General features: G+C 47.7%; 1 protein-coding gene across 1 annotated transcript; it reads right to left on the reverse strand.

The window, feature by feature from the left end:
* Positions 1–15,429: 15,429 nt before the first annotated feature.
* On the reverse strand, positions 15,430–18,283 carry INSM1 (INSM transcriptional repressor 1). Its single transcript, XM_045362415.2, has one exon. It carries the CDS (start codon positions 18,115–18,117, stop codon positions 16,570–16,572), a length of 1,548 nt encoding a protein of 515 aa, XP_045218350.2. The 5' UTR covers positions 18,118–18,283; the 3' UTR covers positions 15,430–16,569.

Here is an 18,283-nt window from a genome sequence, read left to right on the forward strand (position 1 = left end):
CCCATTTTCACCCTCAGAGAACATGACAAGACCAGCCAGCAGCCCAGCCAGGCAGGACATTTCAAACAGTAGTGATACCCCCTCTGCCCTCAAGGTGCTCTCAGATCTGCCCCCAACACACACAAACAGCAGTGACAAAAACAGGAGGAACTCTCCAAAATGACACTTTCTGAATAATAAGGAAAAAACAGCTGGAATTGGCGATTGCTTCATTTTTGTCATTGGTAGAATTTTAAGTTAAAAGTATTTTAATACCTAAGTGTCCTAACTTGGATAAGATGGGGGCAGCGAGACATTTATAATAAGCTGTCACATCAGGCAGTATTTGTCTGGAAGATCCTGTGTTTCACAGAAGGAGAGTGAGAAAGTAGGTCCCAGCCAGTATCCTCCCTCCGTACCATGTCAGACATGGACCACGCTGATCAGATTGTTGCTATTTATCAAGATATTCCTGCCTCAGATATCAGAGAGCATTATGTATGTGGTCAAAATTCTATTCTAACATTATTTTGGGAAAGAAAGAATAAATGCATAAATTATCTCTGGGACAAGAGGGCATTTTTTATGTGTCCAGGTGTCATTGCTAATCTTCCATTTATGTTCCCCCCGCCCCCGTGAAAATGCTTGTTGAGTTTGACATGGAATATTTTCCATGAAGAGGTCAGAGCCGTCGGCTTCCTCCTTAGCGTGGGGTCCTTAGGGCCTGGAAATTGGAGTGTGCTGCTCACTGAGGGCGTGAAGTGGGAAGGGGCTTGCTATTATAGATCCTGAAAGGATCTTTTTGACTTTAGAAAATAGCCTGCAAAGAAAAGCTCTTTTCCGTGAATACTCAGGGACTGCATTATGCCCCTCAGATGATAGAGGAGAGTACTTTTGATCAATATTCCCTAAGAAATGGCCGCTGGGCTAAGTGCAGAGGGCCTCAATAGCAGTCTCCCTCCTGCCCGACCTGCAGAGCATCTGCGGCAAATCTCTCGGAGCAGTGGGAACCAGCAAGGGCGGTACATTAATGGCATCATCTTCTCCTTTTAAAAAAAATGTCACCCCATTTTGTCCTCCATGTTGATGGCTGATTATGGGCCCACTGGAAACAGTTATTTCTATAGCTTTCTTCGGGGAAATCTTGGATCTTCGTTTCAGGCACCAGGAAAAGTGACCCCTGGAACAGTTTCAACCTAAAGGCGAGAGCAAAATGCTAGTGGAAAACTCACATCAGGAGCTTCTCTTAATCACGGAAGGTGGGTTTTGTTTTTTTTTTTTTTTTTTTACTAATGATCAAGATCTTAATAAAATAGCCAAAGTACAAATGTGTATATTACATCAGGTGTTCTATATTTTTTTTCTCCTGAAAACAATGATCTGCCTCTATTCCAACGACCCCTTCCCTAAGACTGATAAGCAGGTTCTTCAAAAGAACATTCTCAGCTGGGAGCTGTGGCTGACGCCTGAATCCCGCACTTTGGGAGGCTGAGGCGGGTGGATCACCTGAGGTCAGGAGTTCGAGACCAGCCTGGCCAACATGGTGAAACTGTCTCTACTAAAAATACAAAAATTAGCAGGGCGTGATGGTGCATGCCTGTAGTCCCAACTACTTGGGACGCTGAGGCAGGAGAATAGCTCAAACCCGGGAGGCGGAGGTTGTGGTGAGCTGAGACTGTGCTACTGCACTCCAGCCTGGGTGAGACAGTGAAACTCTGATCCAAAAAAAAAAGGAACATTCTCTCCAGATTAATGCAAAGACATAGAAATAGCATCATATAATACACATCATTCTACAACATCCTTGTTAAACTTTACAATGTCATAGGCACCCCTCTATCTAGTTTATCATTTTTCACAGCTGCATATTATTCCTTAATACAGATGTACCTTAATTTACTCAGCCCATCTGTGGACATTAAGGTGGCTTCCAGTGTTTGTCATAACAAAGACACCTGTAATAAACACCAGCACACCTATATCCTGACATACTGCTGCTTTTATTTCTGTATGATAAATTTCCAAAAAAAAATGAAATTACAAAGTCAGAGAGTATATGTCATTGTTATGGACTGAATGTTTGTGTCTTCCCAAAAACCATCTGTTGAAGCCCTAACCCCAGTGTTTACTAGGTGGGATCTTTGGGAGGTGACTGGGTTGTGATGAGGTCCTGGGGATGGGGTCTCCATGATGGGATGAGTGCTCTTAGAAGGAGAGAGGCCAGAGCTTCTCTCTCTCTGCCATGTGAGGACACGGGGAGAAGGCTGCTGTCTGCAAGCCAGCAAGCAGGTCTTCACTGGAGACCCAAATCAGCCCACACCTTGATCTTAGACTTACCAGCCTCCAGAACTGTGAGAGAGAAATTCCTGTTGTTCACGCCATTCCTATTGTTTTAAGTTTAAGCCACTCAGTCTGTGGTATTTTGTTGCAGCAGCACAAGTTAACTGAGATAGTCATTATAGCCCCAAGAGATTGATTATTTGACCACTTTTGAATTCTATAAAGTCAGTTTTGGAGTTATATTTAAAAATTAAGCTAGGACCCATGTCTTCCCATGTTTATATAAGATAACTCAGTAAATTACCCAACAGCTTAAGAAAAGAAAAAAATTTTAAGGGGCACCCAGGCAAAAGGCATAATTTCAGCAATGACAAAATGAGGCATTTGTTGACCAAAGTAAGGACTCCCAATCAGTGTGTCCACACCGTATGTCTTTTCATGATAACATTCCAAAGGATTTCTCAATTTTGGAGAAATTTTTGAAAATACTAACATAAAATTCATCAAATACACCATAAATTCACCTTTTGGTCATAGATTGGAGAGGAACGTGGTCCTGGGAACCAATGTTGGCTTCCAATTCCACCTGCACACACTCTTGAGCGGCCATTCCCTATCTGGCTCATTTCCTCGCCTGGGACTTGGGGCGATAATACTGATTGTGGTAGCCAGCCTCAAGGATGGCCCCCAGCAATCATCACCTTCTGGAATTCATACCTTTGCATGGTCCTTTACGTGCTGATTCAGAGATGACCTGTGGGACCAACAGAACCCAGCACAAGTGATATATCTTTCAAGATTAGTCATAAAGGTATTACAGTTTCCACTTTGGTCTCTTGGGTGGCTTGCTTTGGAGAGAGCCACCGTGCTGTCAGGACACTCAGGCAGTGCTGTGGAGACCAGCATCCATGTGAGGGAGCCATCTTGGAAATAGACCTTCTAGCCCAAATCAACCCTTCGCTTGACTGCAGCCCCAGTGGAAAATCACTGTAACTTCATGAAGGACCCCAAGCCAGAACCACCAAGCCAGGCTGCTACTGAGTTCCTGACAACACGCAAATAATTAGATATAATAAATCTCTGTTGTTGTAAGCACTCAGTTTTGGGGAGATTTGTTGTTACACAGTCATAGTGCTTGGGACATTGACCTAATGGTTGTTTTTGAGATGAGCTGCAGATAATGTACAGAAGGCATTTACATACAACAGTGCATTCTACTGGTGAACCCAGACCGCATCATTTTGCGGAGGGCTACATCAAGAAGCCAGACACCTGGGTTCTGCTCTCTATGTCTTAGATGAAGAGCCTTCTGATTGAGGGCAAGGCATTCAACATTCAGACATTTTCTTAATATACAAATCAATGAATCATAATCTATACAGGATTGATGTGAAGACCAAATGGAAAAATTCACATGCAGGCCGGGCGTAGTGGTTCACGCATGTAATCCTAACACTTTTAGGAGGCCAAAGTGGGAGAATCACCTGAGCCCAGGTGTTCAAGACCAGCCTGGGCAACAAAGTGAGACCCCCATCTCTACAAAAAATGAAACATTAGCTGGGCATGGTGGTACGTACCTGTGGTTCCAGCTATAGGGGAGGCTGAGGTGGGAGGCTTGCTTGAGGCCCAGAGGTCAAGGCTATAGTGAGCCATGTTTGTGCCACTGTACTCCAGTCTGGGTGACAGAGTGTAGCAAAAATAAAAATTCACCCTCAAGCAGTCTAAAAGTCAGAGAGCACTGAAAAATATCAGATGTACTTCTGATATCAGTTATCTATTGCTAATGAATCAGTAATAAATATCAGTTGTCTATTGCTACATAACAAATCACCCCAAAACTCAGTGACTGAAAACAGCCACAATCATTTTATTACAGTCTCACAGAGTTCTGGGGGTGAGCAGGCCCAGCTGGGCTGTTCCCACCAGGGCTCTCTCATGCAAATGTTAGGGTAGAGAGGGCTGGCATCATCTTAGGGGCTCCCCTGATCCCCCAAATGTCTGGGGCTTGGTCGTTGACTGAGATCTTAGCTCAGCCCCAGTAGAGGACCTAAATGTGTCCTCTGTGTGTAGCTTGAGCTTGGCCTTTTCTAGCTTAGTCTCAGAAGTCACACAGTGTCACTTCTGCTTTTTATTTGAGGAAGCGTCACAAAGGCCCTCTTTGTTTTGTAGGTACAGACTTCACTTCACAATGGGAGGCATGTCAAAGAGCTTGCAGAAGTGATTTTAAACCTACACTAGGTGGCATTGAGATTATATACAATTTCAAATCAGTGTTCAGCTGGGTGCGGTGGTTCACACCTGTAATCCCAGCACTTTGGGAGGCCAAAGTGGGTGGATTGCCTAAGGTCAGGAGTTCGAGACCAGCCTGGCCAACATAGTGAAACCCCATCTCTACTAAAAATACAAAAAATTAGCTGGGCGTGGTGGTGGGTGCATGTAATCCCAGCTACTCGGGAGACTAAGGCAGGAGAATCACTAGAACTCGGGAGGCGGGGGGTTGCAGTGAGCCAAATCTATGCCATTACACTCCAGCCTGGGCAATAAGAGTGAAACTCCACTTCCAAAAAAATAAATTAATAATAAAATAAAATCAGAATTCACTCCTGTCCTTGCAAGGATAATGAGTGAGTTCTCACCAGCACTTGACCTCAATAACTCATTTAATCTCAACGGTAGCCTTGGGAGACACTTAGTTGCAGACAGCCAAATCCACTTTAGCCTGCTGAAGGAGTAAATACTTTATTAAAGGCTCTTGGCTACCTTGCTTTATGTCCAGGAGGGCCACACAATCAGGCTTTGGGACTGAAAGATCCAGAAACAACACTCAAATTGCCCTGCTAGGCAAGTCCAGTGGCAGCTCACCTTACAACTCTGGGCCTTCACCACAGCCACCTCTGAGAGACAAATGCCTCTGCTCTCCCCTCCCCAGCACTGACTGCACCCAGTCCCATCTCTTTCGTGTCTCTCTTCTGGATTTACATCTCATGGACACATTTGATGAGTGGTTAGGCACCTCTAATCTGAGTCAGGGTGACCTGACTCCTTTCTGTTGGACATTGGTCTTAATGAGCAGTGCATTTTCCATTCCCTTACAGCAGAGCCTAGCTGCAAGGGAGGCTGGAAAAGCAAGTTTCTGGATTCTACCTTGAGGAGGCAGAACTCATCGGACTGAGAATTAGCTGAGCATAGGAAGGGTGTTCAAAAGACATGGGGCAAGCAGAAAACATAATAAATGTCTGCTACAGGTGGGCACTACTCTTCCCTAATTTTATCAATGAGAAAACAGGGCGAGAGGGTTAATCACTTGCCCATGGCCACCCAAAGCTGGTGGAGCTGAAATGATGAAAGCAGGCATTTGTGCTCCAAACCCCCCCTAACAGCCCCAGCATGCTGGAGGAGGGGCTGGGTCCTTTTGCATGTGAGCACATGAAATCTCACCACAGCAGAAGAGAGAGTGACCTGCTAGGATTATCAAAATCTGTCACTGCCAGAAGCTACAACACTGGCACTCTGAGATATAAAATTAAATTTTTAATTTAATCATTTTCTTAAATGTTACTAGACTTTGCGTCTCAGAGTTGGGGTTTGGGTCCAGCCCATTTGAGTCCCTCTGCTGCCAAGATGTTAAAAGTGGGCAAGGGAGAGCCTGAAGCCCTGTGCTCAGAGACTTTTCCTTCTGCCACTCATACTGGTTGCCATGGTTCTGGAATGACCTATTCAGTTGCTTGCAGGTGTAGAAGAGAAAGTGATTTCTACAACCAAGTGCTTTTAGAACCAAAGTGGAAGGTAGAGACCTCAATAGAAAGTGGCCTGGACGCGTGGTGGTGGGCGCATGGTGGCGCGTGCCTGTAGTCCCAGCTACTCGGGAGGCTGAGGCAGGAGAATCACTTGAACCTGGGAGGCGGAAGTGGCAGTGAGCCAAGATCAAGCCACTGCACTCCAGCCTGGGTGACAGTGTCTCAAAAAAAAAAAAAAAAAAAAAGAGAAAGAAAAAAGAAAAAGAAAAAAAAAGAAAGTGGCCCGGGCAAGCTAACTTTCAGCAATATCCTCCCTGTGGTGCTGCTTACAGTAACGCCACCATTCACAGTGAATTCGTGGCCTCTCTTACAGTTTGCATCTGCAGCACGTTAAAGAAAAGCAAAAAGTGGTGTCGAGTCTAGAATCTGCTACGACGCAGATGCCAGTGTGGGCCGTAGTTAACATCATGTGGTACTAAATTTACCCAGTTGTCTCGCCAGTACCATTATTTGTGTTTGCAAGTTGGGTCATGTAGAAATAACAAGTTTCTCCAATGCGTAAGATAAGAAATAACTGGAAACGATGTTACATTTGGCTCCTCACTCTCTCCCAGATGGGATTTTCAGTCCATTATTTTGGAGTCAAATTGCCAAAACACAAATCAGCTGTTTCATGATCTGGGCTGAGAACCATACATGTTCCTGGGCCACCGTATCACGCTCCCTGCTGTAGCAGCCTGTTGACAAGAAGGTGGAACCAAGGCCCTGGCATGCCACCGTCCATTTGAATTCTCCCACACTGGAGCAATTGTTGCCTTGGAGGTTTCTCTTTATGAACTTCGTTGATCTCAACTAAATTTCCGCACTTTCAGGCCACGTCATTTCACAGGGTCTTCCATTTCTTCAGATGTTACACAGGGTAATGACCACTCCAACCTCTTGGAGGCATTGTGAGAACTCACTGAGTAATTCATATGAAGTCCTTGGACCAGGCAAAGTTGGTTAGTTAAAGTTGCTGAGTTAAAGTTATCTTTTGTCTGTAACTCAATTTTTAATGAATTGCTACCAAACATCCTTAAAATGTTAATATGAATTTAGTCTGTTAGTATTGTTACAAACCCATCGTTAGTTGGGGTTAGTGTCCCTGGGTTGGCACCCAAGCCATCAACCCTTCCGAGGCCAAATTTACTGGGGGTAACAACTGGGAGAACTTACTCTATGACCAAGACCTCAAATTTTAAACCAGTACCTATAAAACATCAGCGTGCATAGAGATTCCCTGGGGATCCTGTTAAAATACAGATTCTGATTTAGGAGGCCCGAAGCAGGGCTGGCACTTCTGCTCCCAGGGGATGCGGACCTACAGCTCCTTGAGCCACACTTTGAGTAGCAGGCCTCTAAATGATACATACTACAGAAGTACAACACATGGTCCACCAGCATCACCGTAACGGAGACGCTTGTGGGACTGGGTCAGAAACCTGCTTTAGAAAAAAGTTTCAAGAGATTGTGAACCTCTAATCAGAGTAGAATTCTCATTGGTGGACATTGATCTATATCTTCCAAATGCTCAAACGCTTGCACAATTAAAAGAGGTCATCAGTTGCCAGGAAGGTGCTTGTTGCTATAAAATTAACACTATTTTGAAACAAATCAATACTGAGTTAAAGTTATCTTCTGTCTTTAACTCAATTTTTAATCTAATGGTTATAAAAATCCTCGAAATGTTGGGTTAAGCAATATAAAATTATTGATAGGAAAGTTTTTACTTTTACTTATAAAAACAGCAATGAGCCGGGTGCTCACACTTGTAATCCCAGCACTTTGGGAGGCTGAGGTGGGCAGATCACTTGAGGCCAGGAGTTGGAGACCAGCCTGGGCAACATAGTAAAACCCCATCTCTACTAAAAATACAAAAAAAAAAAAAAAAAAAAGCCAGATGTGGTGGCACACACCTGTAATCCCAGCTACTCAGGAGGCTGAGGCACAAGAATCACTTGAACCTGGGAAGCGGAGATGGCAGTGAACTGAGATTGTGCCACTGCACTTCAGCCTGAGCAACAGAGTGAGACCCTGTCTCAACAAAAAATAAACCCCAAAAACAACCATGTCCTATGGTTCACCCTAAGAGTTGTGATTTCACCTGATAAATGAAACCATCACTGCAGTGAGAAAACAACCTTCAAACCAGGAGACAACCTTCCTGTTCTGTGTAGATTTCTGTGGCTGACTTAACAGACTGTGATTCTTGTGTATTGTCTGAGAGCTCCTGTAACTGATATGAACAGGAACAATATTAATAAAACTATCTTGGAGGCAGTTTCCTACTTTCAGAAAAACTAGTAAACTTCCTTATTTAAATTATCAGGGCCAGGTGTGGTGGCCCACACCTGTAATCTCAGCACTTTCAGAGGTCAAGGTAGGAAGATTGCTTGAGCCCAGGAGTTCAAGACCAGCCTGGGCAACATAGTGAGACCCGCATCTCTACAAGAAATAAAAAAATTACCCAGGCATGGTGGTGTGGACCTGTCATCTCAGCTACTCAGAAGGCTGAGACAAGAGGATCACTTGAGCCCAGGAGGTTAAGGCTACAGTGAGCCATGATCGCAGCACTGCACTCCAGCCTGGGTGACAGAATGAGACCCTGTCTCAAAAAACAAAAACAAAAACAAAAATCAGGTTAAAGAAACACGGTACCTTGGCCAGGCGTGGTGGTTCATGCCTGTAATCCCAGCACTTCAGGGGGTTGAGGCAGGTGGATCACTTGAGGCCAGGAATTCAAGACCAGCCTGGCCAACATAGTGAAACCCCATTTCTAATTTAAAAAAAAACACAAAAATTAGCTGGATATAGTGGCACACACCTGTAGTCCCAGCTACTCAGGAGACTGAGGTGGGAGGGTCTCTTGAGCCAGGGAGGCGAAGGTTGCAGTGAGCCGAGATCGCGTCACTGCACTCCAACCCGGGCGACCCAGTGAGACTGTCTCAGGAAAAAAAAAAAAAAAAAAAAATCCAAAAAACAAAAAACATGGTACCTTAGGCAGTGACATCTATAAAAATAGTGATACTAAATTTTGCAATTTTCAAGACTTATGAGTGCTGAGTGAGTTTATGACACTCAACACACAACTGAGCAAAGCAGTTTTCATAAGGACCAAATTTCTGTCTAATCAAGAGGAGGAATTACTGCACCGTTTTATTGTCTATTGCATGATATTGTTGTGGGCAAATTTTTTCTATAAAGGGGCGAATAGTAAATATTTCAGACTTTGAGGGCCATGTGGCCCCTCTCATAACTACTAAACTCTGCTGTTGTAGCATGAAAACAGCCATGGAGGCTGAGTATGTGAGTGAGCATGGCTATATGCCAATAAAACTTTATTTACAAAAGCAGGCTGGATTAACCCAGTAGGCCTTAGTTTACCAACCCCTGGTCTAGCCTTTTCCGTATTAATAATTGAGATTGTGAAATACTGCAATGATGGCAGTAATTCTGGAATCCCAATATAATCTTAGAATGTAAGGTCACATTTACTGCTACCAATAAGTTAAGGCAGATATAATGCGCATTTAATTGTTTTTCGTCCTTTTTTGTCTGAATTACCAAATTTTGAAGATACTGAGGGGGAAACGTGGTTTTCTCTGTGATTAACAGAACAAAACACATAATGTTTCAAAAGACACAATAAAGATCTATTCCAAGATGTGAGGAAAACAGAATGTGTTCCTTTACAGTATAAAATATTTGATGAAATCTAACATGATTCTGTTCCAATTTGGGCTCCCAGATATGACTGGTTCAGCCCCATTTGTCCCGGACAGTCTCAACCTGATCATTTTCATGCACTCTTCCTATCGGTTTCTGCCCATCTCCTAATAACAAACTCTTTGTAGCTGTACTTATAAAATGGTAAAAGCTCATTTTACATACTGTAGTAGATAAATAGCAATAGAAAAGAACTGCAATCAACTGATGTTACAAGCTTTTAAATGGCAACATCGGACACATGTATTTCTGCCTGACTTCCCCATCCTTTTCTGTTCTTTGTGCTGGGAGGAAACTGTAGCCTGATGTTTTTTCCTCCTGTGGAAAGCGCCCTCCTCTAAAACCCACCCTACCATGCTCTAATGCCTCCTCTGTGTCCTATCAGATTTGACACATAATAGCCTCTTGGCTCCCTCTCTTCATCCTGTCACCGTCAGGTGTGACTGTCACCTGGCTGTGGTGTTTGAGAAAGGGGGTATTGCATCAGGGCCCTGGTCCTGCACAACAGAGACGAAGCAGATGTTGCATTCAAATAAAAAGCCCTTCTTTGATGAGTGAAAGAGAAGAATAATGAATTCAGGTTGATGTTGCCAGCATGATTGTCTCCCCACTGCACAACGCTTGGTCTGCTGGTTCAAACCACAGGGAAGGAGCAGGGAACGCCTGGGTTCTGATGAAGGGGAGGTGGCCCTGGGAAACTAGATGCAAACTGTGTCAAAAAGCTTCTCATAGACATTGGGGGAGCTGCAGGGCGTGCACGTGGCATGCTGGAAACAGGCTCTCAGTAATCATGCCTTTGAATGTGTCCTGCTGGCAGTAAACATTCTGTAAGTTTCATTTCAAGGTGGTGAATGTTGAATGTTCTAAGGATGGGTTTGTCTCCATGCTGTGGGCTTATGCGAGGAACTAGAGAAAAAACATTAGTGCCGATGCTTTGTGTGGAAAGGCCACCGGGAAGACCACACAGGGTAGAAGTCTTCAAACAAGACAAACATGAAGGTGATCACCCCAGAACCCACCTGCTCAGCATATACACTGCAGGTCCTGAACATTCCACTTTCCAGATGCAACACAGCAAGCCCACAGTCCAAGTATGCAGGCTACAAATGATGACGGTCGGGGCTTAGGATACGAAGGGGTGTGTTTGGGTTAGTGAAAACGTGTTAACTGACTTCATATCGTCTGCTCAAAGGCGCTCTGTGATTCTGAGAAGCATATCAAGCCTTAATAATGACCAAAAAGTAGTTGTGATTGGTAAATTTGTAAGCCAGGTTGATTATCTCATCCAGCTGTGAGAAATCAATTCCCTTCACCCCAAAGGTCCATTGCACATCCCTTGCTGGGATGACACTTCTCATGAGGCTCTGTGGCTTTCAAAACCCAATGTGGCCTGTGTCAATTACCTACTGCAGGTCCTCATGAGGCATGTGTCCAAAGGAGCAGGACTCAGTCACCTTCAGAAAATCCTCTTGCCTGGGAAGTTGCTCTGATGACACCAAAACCTGTAGCTGGTTGTTTGCAAAAGGTGAGGGGATGTTGAAAAGTATTGATCTGTTTCCTTAGCAGTGTCACAAGGAGGCCGTAGTCCCCCAGTTCTCCCCAGGAAAAAAAAAAAAAAGTCATCGAGATCATTGGGCAAGTAGGTGCCATCCATCTCTGGTCTCTTCTTCGTGAGGAGTCAACATACCTGGCCTCACTTGGAAACCTTAGCCGATAAAGGTGCGAGGGGACACGAGGAACTCTAGGCTGCAGCCCATCAGAGGATGGTCTTCCGGCTCTACATGTTTGTGAAGAGTTCTTTATTCTAGGGTCACGGGGCTCTTGTGGGACTTGTGACCAGGTCTCCTTAAGTTATAGAGCCACCTCCCACTGCTGAACTTGTCTTTGTGTTGCTGATGTGCCTGCTAGTGACAATTGCCATATTAGAACCCAGGAGTCATGAATACACCAGACTTTCCCTATGACTATTGGCCATTTAATGTTGCAGGTGGGCAGTAGAGAAACGATGTTTCTCCAATAGATATGACGGGATGGAACTTGAAGATGACTTTAGCTGCTCTCTGTCTCACCTGGGTGGGATTTAGGGGCTATTACTTTGGGGTTGTGTTGCCAAAAGACCCATGAGATGTTCCCATCATTGAAGATGAGAAACTAAGTGTCTTTAGGTCAGCACTTTGCGTTCCCCGCTTTGGTACCTCCTTGACGATCAGATGGAATCGAGATCCCTGCATGTTGCTATTCAGTTAGTTCTCATACTGGTGTGTTTTGCCACCTGTGAGTTTCTCTCTACAACTCAGTTTCCTCTTCGATCTCTAAATTCCATCGCTTGTAACTTTAACTACCAGAGCATTACAGGTTCCTTTAGTCTGGCCATCAAAGAACCGTAACTAATTCTAGCTCTGTCAGAAGCTAACTGGGGGACTCATTTTTATTCCATACATGATTCCATAGACTTAGCCTTGGGTCTATTTGCCAGAAAATTTCTCTACAAGACCTAAATATCCATTCTGCAAAAAGCAAGTTTCGCTCAAAGTAACCCTGCCACAGGCTAGTGAGTTTGGAACAAATCCTCAATGCCATGGAAAATGCCTGGCAAAGAGGAGTGCCCCTGTCTAAGTGAAAAATGTGGGTCCCTCTGGGCTCCTCACTGCCCTTCATCTCCTGGGCTCAGGAGTCTTCCCCAAATGTCCCACAAAGGCTCCAGAGACCCTCAGGGCATCTGCCAGGAGTATTATCTCTGGTTTACAGATGAGGAGACTGAGGCCTTCAGGAAGCCAAGTGACTCAACCTCAGAAAGCCCAACCTTATACGAGGCCCCTTTCTCTTTTGCAAGACAGTTGATACATGAAGAATTCCTGTGGTGTTATCAGGTCACTCAGGGTGGTTAGGAGACGCTTCTGCTTTGTTTTGAAGACTCTGTGGATGGCTGTGGAGTTCAGCCCAACTAGGGGAGGAGACAGCCACTCACAGAGCAAAGGGACGCCGATGAGAAATGTCACACCCCCCTCGGCAGCATCCAGGCACGGACATGCCAGGCACATCCACCCGTGGCTAGTGTTGCCCTGGCCGATGTTGCACACCCAGGTCTCTGCAGGACCCCAACATGCCCACAGGTGCCCTTGTGCAGCTGGAGTCCAGCCAGCCTCCTGGCTTCATTTCTGTTCTGCAAGATCTGGGTACTCCCAGATCAAACCCAGCGACAGGCCCAGGATCAGCTGAAAGGTGCGATGACTTAGTCCATGGTGCTACACAGAAGGAAGGCGTGCCTCCAAGCACAAGCCTCCGAGTGAGTCACCCAAGTCAGACTCTTGCCAGTACAGCGTTCCTGCTCCGAGGGCGGCAAGAACCCCAGCGTTTCCAGGCCTCCAGGGAAAAGGCAAAGCAGGCAACCAGGGAACTGCCTCCAGAGGACATTAGTAACTCTGAAGAAAGGGCTCAACTAGCGTGGCGTGCAGCTGTTCTAGCCACAGGCTCATTGTGGAACCAAAGGAATGCCGAACAGCCTTCTGCTTTTTATTATACCACATTTGTATGGAAGTAGAGAAGGGTGAAGGCACTGGCGAAAATCAAATCTCTTCCTTTATTTCTTCCCTCTTTTAGCTCCTCCCTCCTTAACCTTGCTACTTTTCCTGACCCCCTGGGCCTCTCACCACCAAATCCCTGCTGTGGGGTGGTATGGGATTCTCGGGCAGTTTCCATGGATGGCCTTCCCAGCTTGCAGCAGCCCCAGAGCACACGGAATGCCCACAGCCTCCTTCACAGATTTGTTAAAAAGTGTGTGAGTTTCAACGTGATGTTCTTGAATAGGAACCTTGTGAACATATTATTCAGGGAGGCAAGAAAAAGGGGAGAGAGCCTGATTCCCTCCCATATTCTGTTAACTTACATTGTGTTACTATGATAGAAAATTGACCAAGTTTGTCTATTTCTACACTGTTTCATTGCCTTCAACTCCATTTACTATAGTTTCATTTACTATCTCACATAGATACTTTGGGTTCCATTTTAGAAAAGGTATATTTGGTCCATTGAAATAAATTTCCACGGGGGATGAAGGGACATGTTTGTGAACAACCAAATTATATTTACCCTCATAAGGGTGGATCTTAGATGAATTCATGTTTTGTGATTACGGACGAGAACCACAATGAGCCCAACGTAGTTACAAGCTACCATGCCTGCAGACGAGTCTGGACTTGCCATATGCAGCTAATCTTCCAGTTTTTAAGGAAACTTTTTATTGCCAGAGAACGTGCATACTCTGACCCTCAGTTTGGGATATCTTTTAATGTTTGGTGTAACTCAGAGAGAATATTTTCAATGCTCCCATGCTCCCGTATTACTGTTGCAGGAGGGGAGAAGCAGCAGCTACCAGCCCACACATTTGAGTTTTTCTTTGTTTCAGTCAAAGTTTTCAGGATGTTATAAATGCTGCTCTGTCCCTGTGCTTTCCTATTGTACCAGCCCTGAGCTTTTTGTTATTTTCCAAACTGGTAAAATATGTTGTCATCAGTGATAAAAAGCTACATGCAATTTGTCCTGGAGGCAACTTACCTGTAGAGGTTTCTCCTTCATTGTTATTCGAAGGCTGTTTCCAGAGCCTCACAAAGGGAGGAATATTCCACAGTCCTGCTGGCTGAGCCTTTGGCTCAGTCCCACAGAAAACTTGAGGCTCCCAATCTGAAAATCATCTCTTTCCTCAGTTTGTCCTTCCAAGTTCCTCATGGACTGCCCTTCCCAGCCTCACTCCAGCTCCTCTTTGGAGATGCAAATCCTTTTACTGTGCATTTTCTAAAATCTCTTTGGCAGGCAAATGTTAGATTTAGCGGGCCTCAGGAAAAAAAAAAAAAAAAAAAAAAAAAAAAAAAAAAAACAGCAAAAACACAAAAGGAAGGGAACGCACACGTGCACAATTGTGAGATTTAGCACAGCTCCTTCATCAACTGTTTCCAAGACAGAGGAAAACAACCAAAATACTCGCTGTTGAGAGTCAGAATTGTTCTTCAAATTGCTGAGTGACACATAACGGAAAACATTGTAATTACCTGTTATTAAATTTAATACCCCAAACAGATGGTGTTCCATTTTCCCCCCAAACAGACCGCTCACCTGATTGGAAAATTATTTCTAAACCCTTGCCCCCAGTTGCTTAACTTCCCATGGCATCCAAATGTGAATCGGGTTGCTGCCCGTGCTTTGCAAATCTAACGGTAAAGTCATTTCTCCTTTCTTGTAGTTGACTCAGGAACAAAAACTCCCGGCTTTATTTATCTGAGGAATTACTATCACCCTGACCCCCAAATTTTCGGGAAATGAAGGACTTGCTCAATGAAAGTGGAGTGAAAAGAACAGCTTCCTAGGGACACTGATCTAGATTACTCTGAAAAGATGCCCAGGGCCTTCATTCTAAACCGCCTCCTGGCACATTATTAAGGACCCCAACGAGGCTTGTTTCAGCCAGCCGCTACCAAGGCTACACCCTCAGGCTGCCAGAAGGGCAGAGTCCCGCAGCTGAGGTTCAGCTCTGAAAACCCACCACCCTGGTGATGGTGGTGGTTCCCTCTTTCCTGATAAAAAAAAAATAAAGTTAGCTTTTAAGAGACCATCAGAAGCTCTATGTTAAATTCATCCTGAAAGCATGTGATGCAGAAATCAGGCCACCACACTGTGACTTTGAAAATATTTTATTTGAATAGTAAATAGTTATACAGTTGAAACAATTCTATTGAAGCTTTCTATAAATAGCTAACAATTAAGAAAATAATGTATGTAGAAAAGAGATTGCATTTAAAAGTAAGAGCTGTCAGTTGTAAGGGCCCTGGGGACCCTCGAAGCAGAATAAATGGTAGGTTGTCTGTCATTCACTCAGATAGGTATAAAAGTTAAAACTTTAAGCAGATCCCTTTAGAAAAAGGCTCTCTTCTAAAACGCACAGTGGAATGTCAAGAGTGGCAGGGTGGGGAGGGGGCAGCGCACCAAAAAAATCTGCAATCAAATAATATCATAATCTTCATAATTAATATAAATAAATAAAGAATAAATAACAATTACTCATAAATCAACATATACATTTCGAGGGAACTGATAGTCCTACCTCAACAAAGATGATCAAACCAAAAAGTCTTACGTGAAACACTGAGGCAGTTACTACAGCATCTTCGGAACACTCCCTCCCTCCCCCCCCCAAAACAATCCCAGACAACAGTTCAAGGCATTTGTGGCTATACTAAAGAAAACTCTTTTTTAAGCAATTTGATTTGTTCACATACAAAAAGGTAAAGCCAGACTCCAGCAGTTCACAAGCCATAATAAAGCTAATCGTGTGGGAAGTTCAATTTACAGCCTGTGAAATATAAAGGCATTTATTCCTCAAGATTCACCCAAAACAACCCGTACGCTACATACATAGAGAGCAGAGATTGGTAGGCGAGGCGAGTAGACCGCATTTCTAGACCATGAACACAGCGAATACTAGCAAGAAAAACAGCTTCTCCCCGCCAAGGGGAGGCTTCCAACCACTAGACAAACGCGTACAGCTTTTCTCCCTTGTACAGAGACTGACTCCTGTTGCGCCATGGGGGAGGTGGGGGCACACAACATAAAAGCGGGGGTTCCAAAAGGAGTCAAAACGAGAGGATGGGGTTACCGTCACGCCTGACCGAGAGAAGCGGAGACGACACTTTCACTCGGTGGGGGCGGGGGCGAGGCTCCCACAGCGCGGACTGGGGTTCGGGGCGTGCAGGGCGCACTCTCTTTGTGGGTCTCCAAGCGAAGGCACAGTTCGGGGGGCCGGGGTGGAGGGCGCGCTCTAGCAGGCCGGGCGCACGGGCACCTGCAGGAGGATCACCTGTCTGTTTTCGGATGGGTGGCACTTGTTGATGTGCCGCGTAAGGCCGGGCGAGCTGTAGAAGGTGGCCGGGCAGTACTTGCAGGGGAACACCTGGGCGGCGTGCAGCAGGCGCAGGTGGCGCTCCTGGGCGCCCTTGCTGGGGAACGACTCCCCGCACACTGGGCACAGGTGGCACTCGGCAGACGCACTCAGGCCCAGCACGCCGGCTGCCTCGCCGTCGCCGGCCGCCTCCTGGGGCGCCTTCTCGTCGGGCCCGGGGTACAAGGCCAGTAGGTCCTCGGCCGGGGGCGCTGGCGGCGCGCCCTTGGCCTGCAGCGCCTGGTGGTGCGCCAGCAGGTGCTTGCGTAGGTAGGCCTGGCGGCGGAACTTCTTGGCGCAGTGATGGCACTCGTAGAGCCCGTCCTCGGAGCCCGACTCGGATACGCCGCCGGGGCTCGGGGTATCCCGGTCGCTGCCGCCGCCGGGTGCCTCCCGCGCCTCAGCCCTGGCTGTGGCTTCCGGCTCTGGCGCGCGGGCGGCAGCGGAGGGCGCGGGCCGCGGTTTGTGCCAGCGGCGGTGCGAGGCCAGGTTGGCCGGGCAGCTGAAGACCTTGGCGCACTCGGGGCAGCGGTACTCCACACGCACGATGCGCGAGCACTTGTGCTGCGCCAGCGCGAACGGGTCGGCGTACTCCTCCTTGCACAGCTGGCAGATGAACTCGCCCAGCGGCCGCGCCGCGCCCCCCGCGCGGCCGCGCGGCGCCTCCACCGGGCCCTCCTTGATCTTGAGCCCCAGCACGGGCGACGTGGTCACCTCGTCCTCGAAGTGCAGCCTGCGGATGGCCTTGGGCTTCTTGGCGCCCGGGGCCTTGACTGCCTTGGCGGGCGGCTCGGCGGCGGCGGCGGCGGCGGCGGGGGGCGGGGGCCGCTTTCCCGGGGGCCGCAGGGCGGCGGCGGGGGGCAGTGGGGGACCGGGGCCCGGGCCGCGGGCCGCCTCGGCGCCAGCCGAGAACGCGGTGCCCATCTTGAGCTCGGCTGGCGCGAAGAGCAGCGCGTCTCCGCCGCAGGTGCCGCCGCCGCCCGCTCCGCTCGCGCCGCCGCCGCCGCTCCCTCCGAGCAGCGCGGCGGGCGTGGGGAAGGACTCGGCCGAGACCGGCGAGCCCAGGTTGAAGCTGCGTTCGAAGTACTTGTGCTTCTCGTGCTCGCGGCTCACGGGCCGCGTGGGGCTGTAGAGCGGCGCGGGGTGCGCGGCCTCGGGGTTGCCGAAGTGCGCGGCCCGCGGGCCCGGCGGGGGTGGCGGCGGCCCAGGCGCGCAGGCGAGCGCGGCGGCGAGCGCTGCATGGGCGCGCTCCGCGGGCGGCGGCGGCGGCAGCGGCCCGGGGCCCGGGCTCGGCGCCGGGGGCTCGGCGCGGGCGTCCCCGCAGCCAGGCGAGAGCAGCAGCACGCGGTCGCCGTCCTCGCCGCCGCGGACCCGGTAGGACACGGGCGTGGACTTCTTACTGCGCTTCACCAGGAAGCCGCGGGGCATGTTGGCGCGGCCCGAGGGCACGGCAGTGGCTCGGTCTGCCCTCTGCGCTCGGCCCCGGCGGCCCTCAGTGCCCCCGGCCCATTGCCCGGGCGCGGCGGCTGCGGGACTCGCGTGACGCCGGCGGCGACTCGGCCCAGCTCTGCGCCCTGCACGCGCGTCCCTGTCC

This window comes from Macaca fascicularis, chromosome 10 (genome assembly GCF_037993035.2).
Source record: "Macaca fascicularis isolate 582-1 chromosome 10, T2T-MFA8v1.1".
Lineage (NCBI taxonomy): Eukaryota > Metazoa > Chordata > Mammalia > Primates > Cercopithecidae > Macaca > Macaca fascicularis.

Excerpts from the sequence above, each read along its gene's own strand:
- INSM1 (XM_045362415.2), bottom strand. The coding sequence starts at position 18,117 with ATGCCCCGCGGCTTCCTGGTGAAGCGCAGTAAGAAGTCCACGCCCGTG.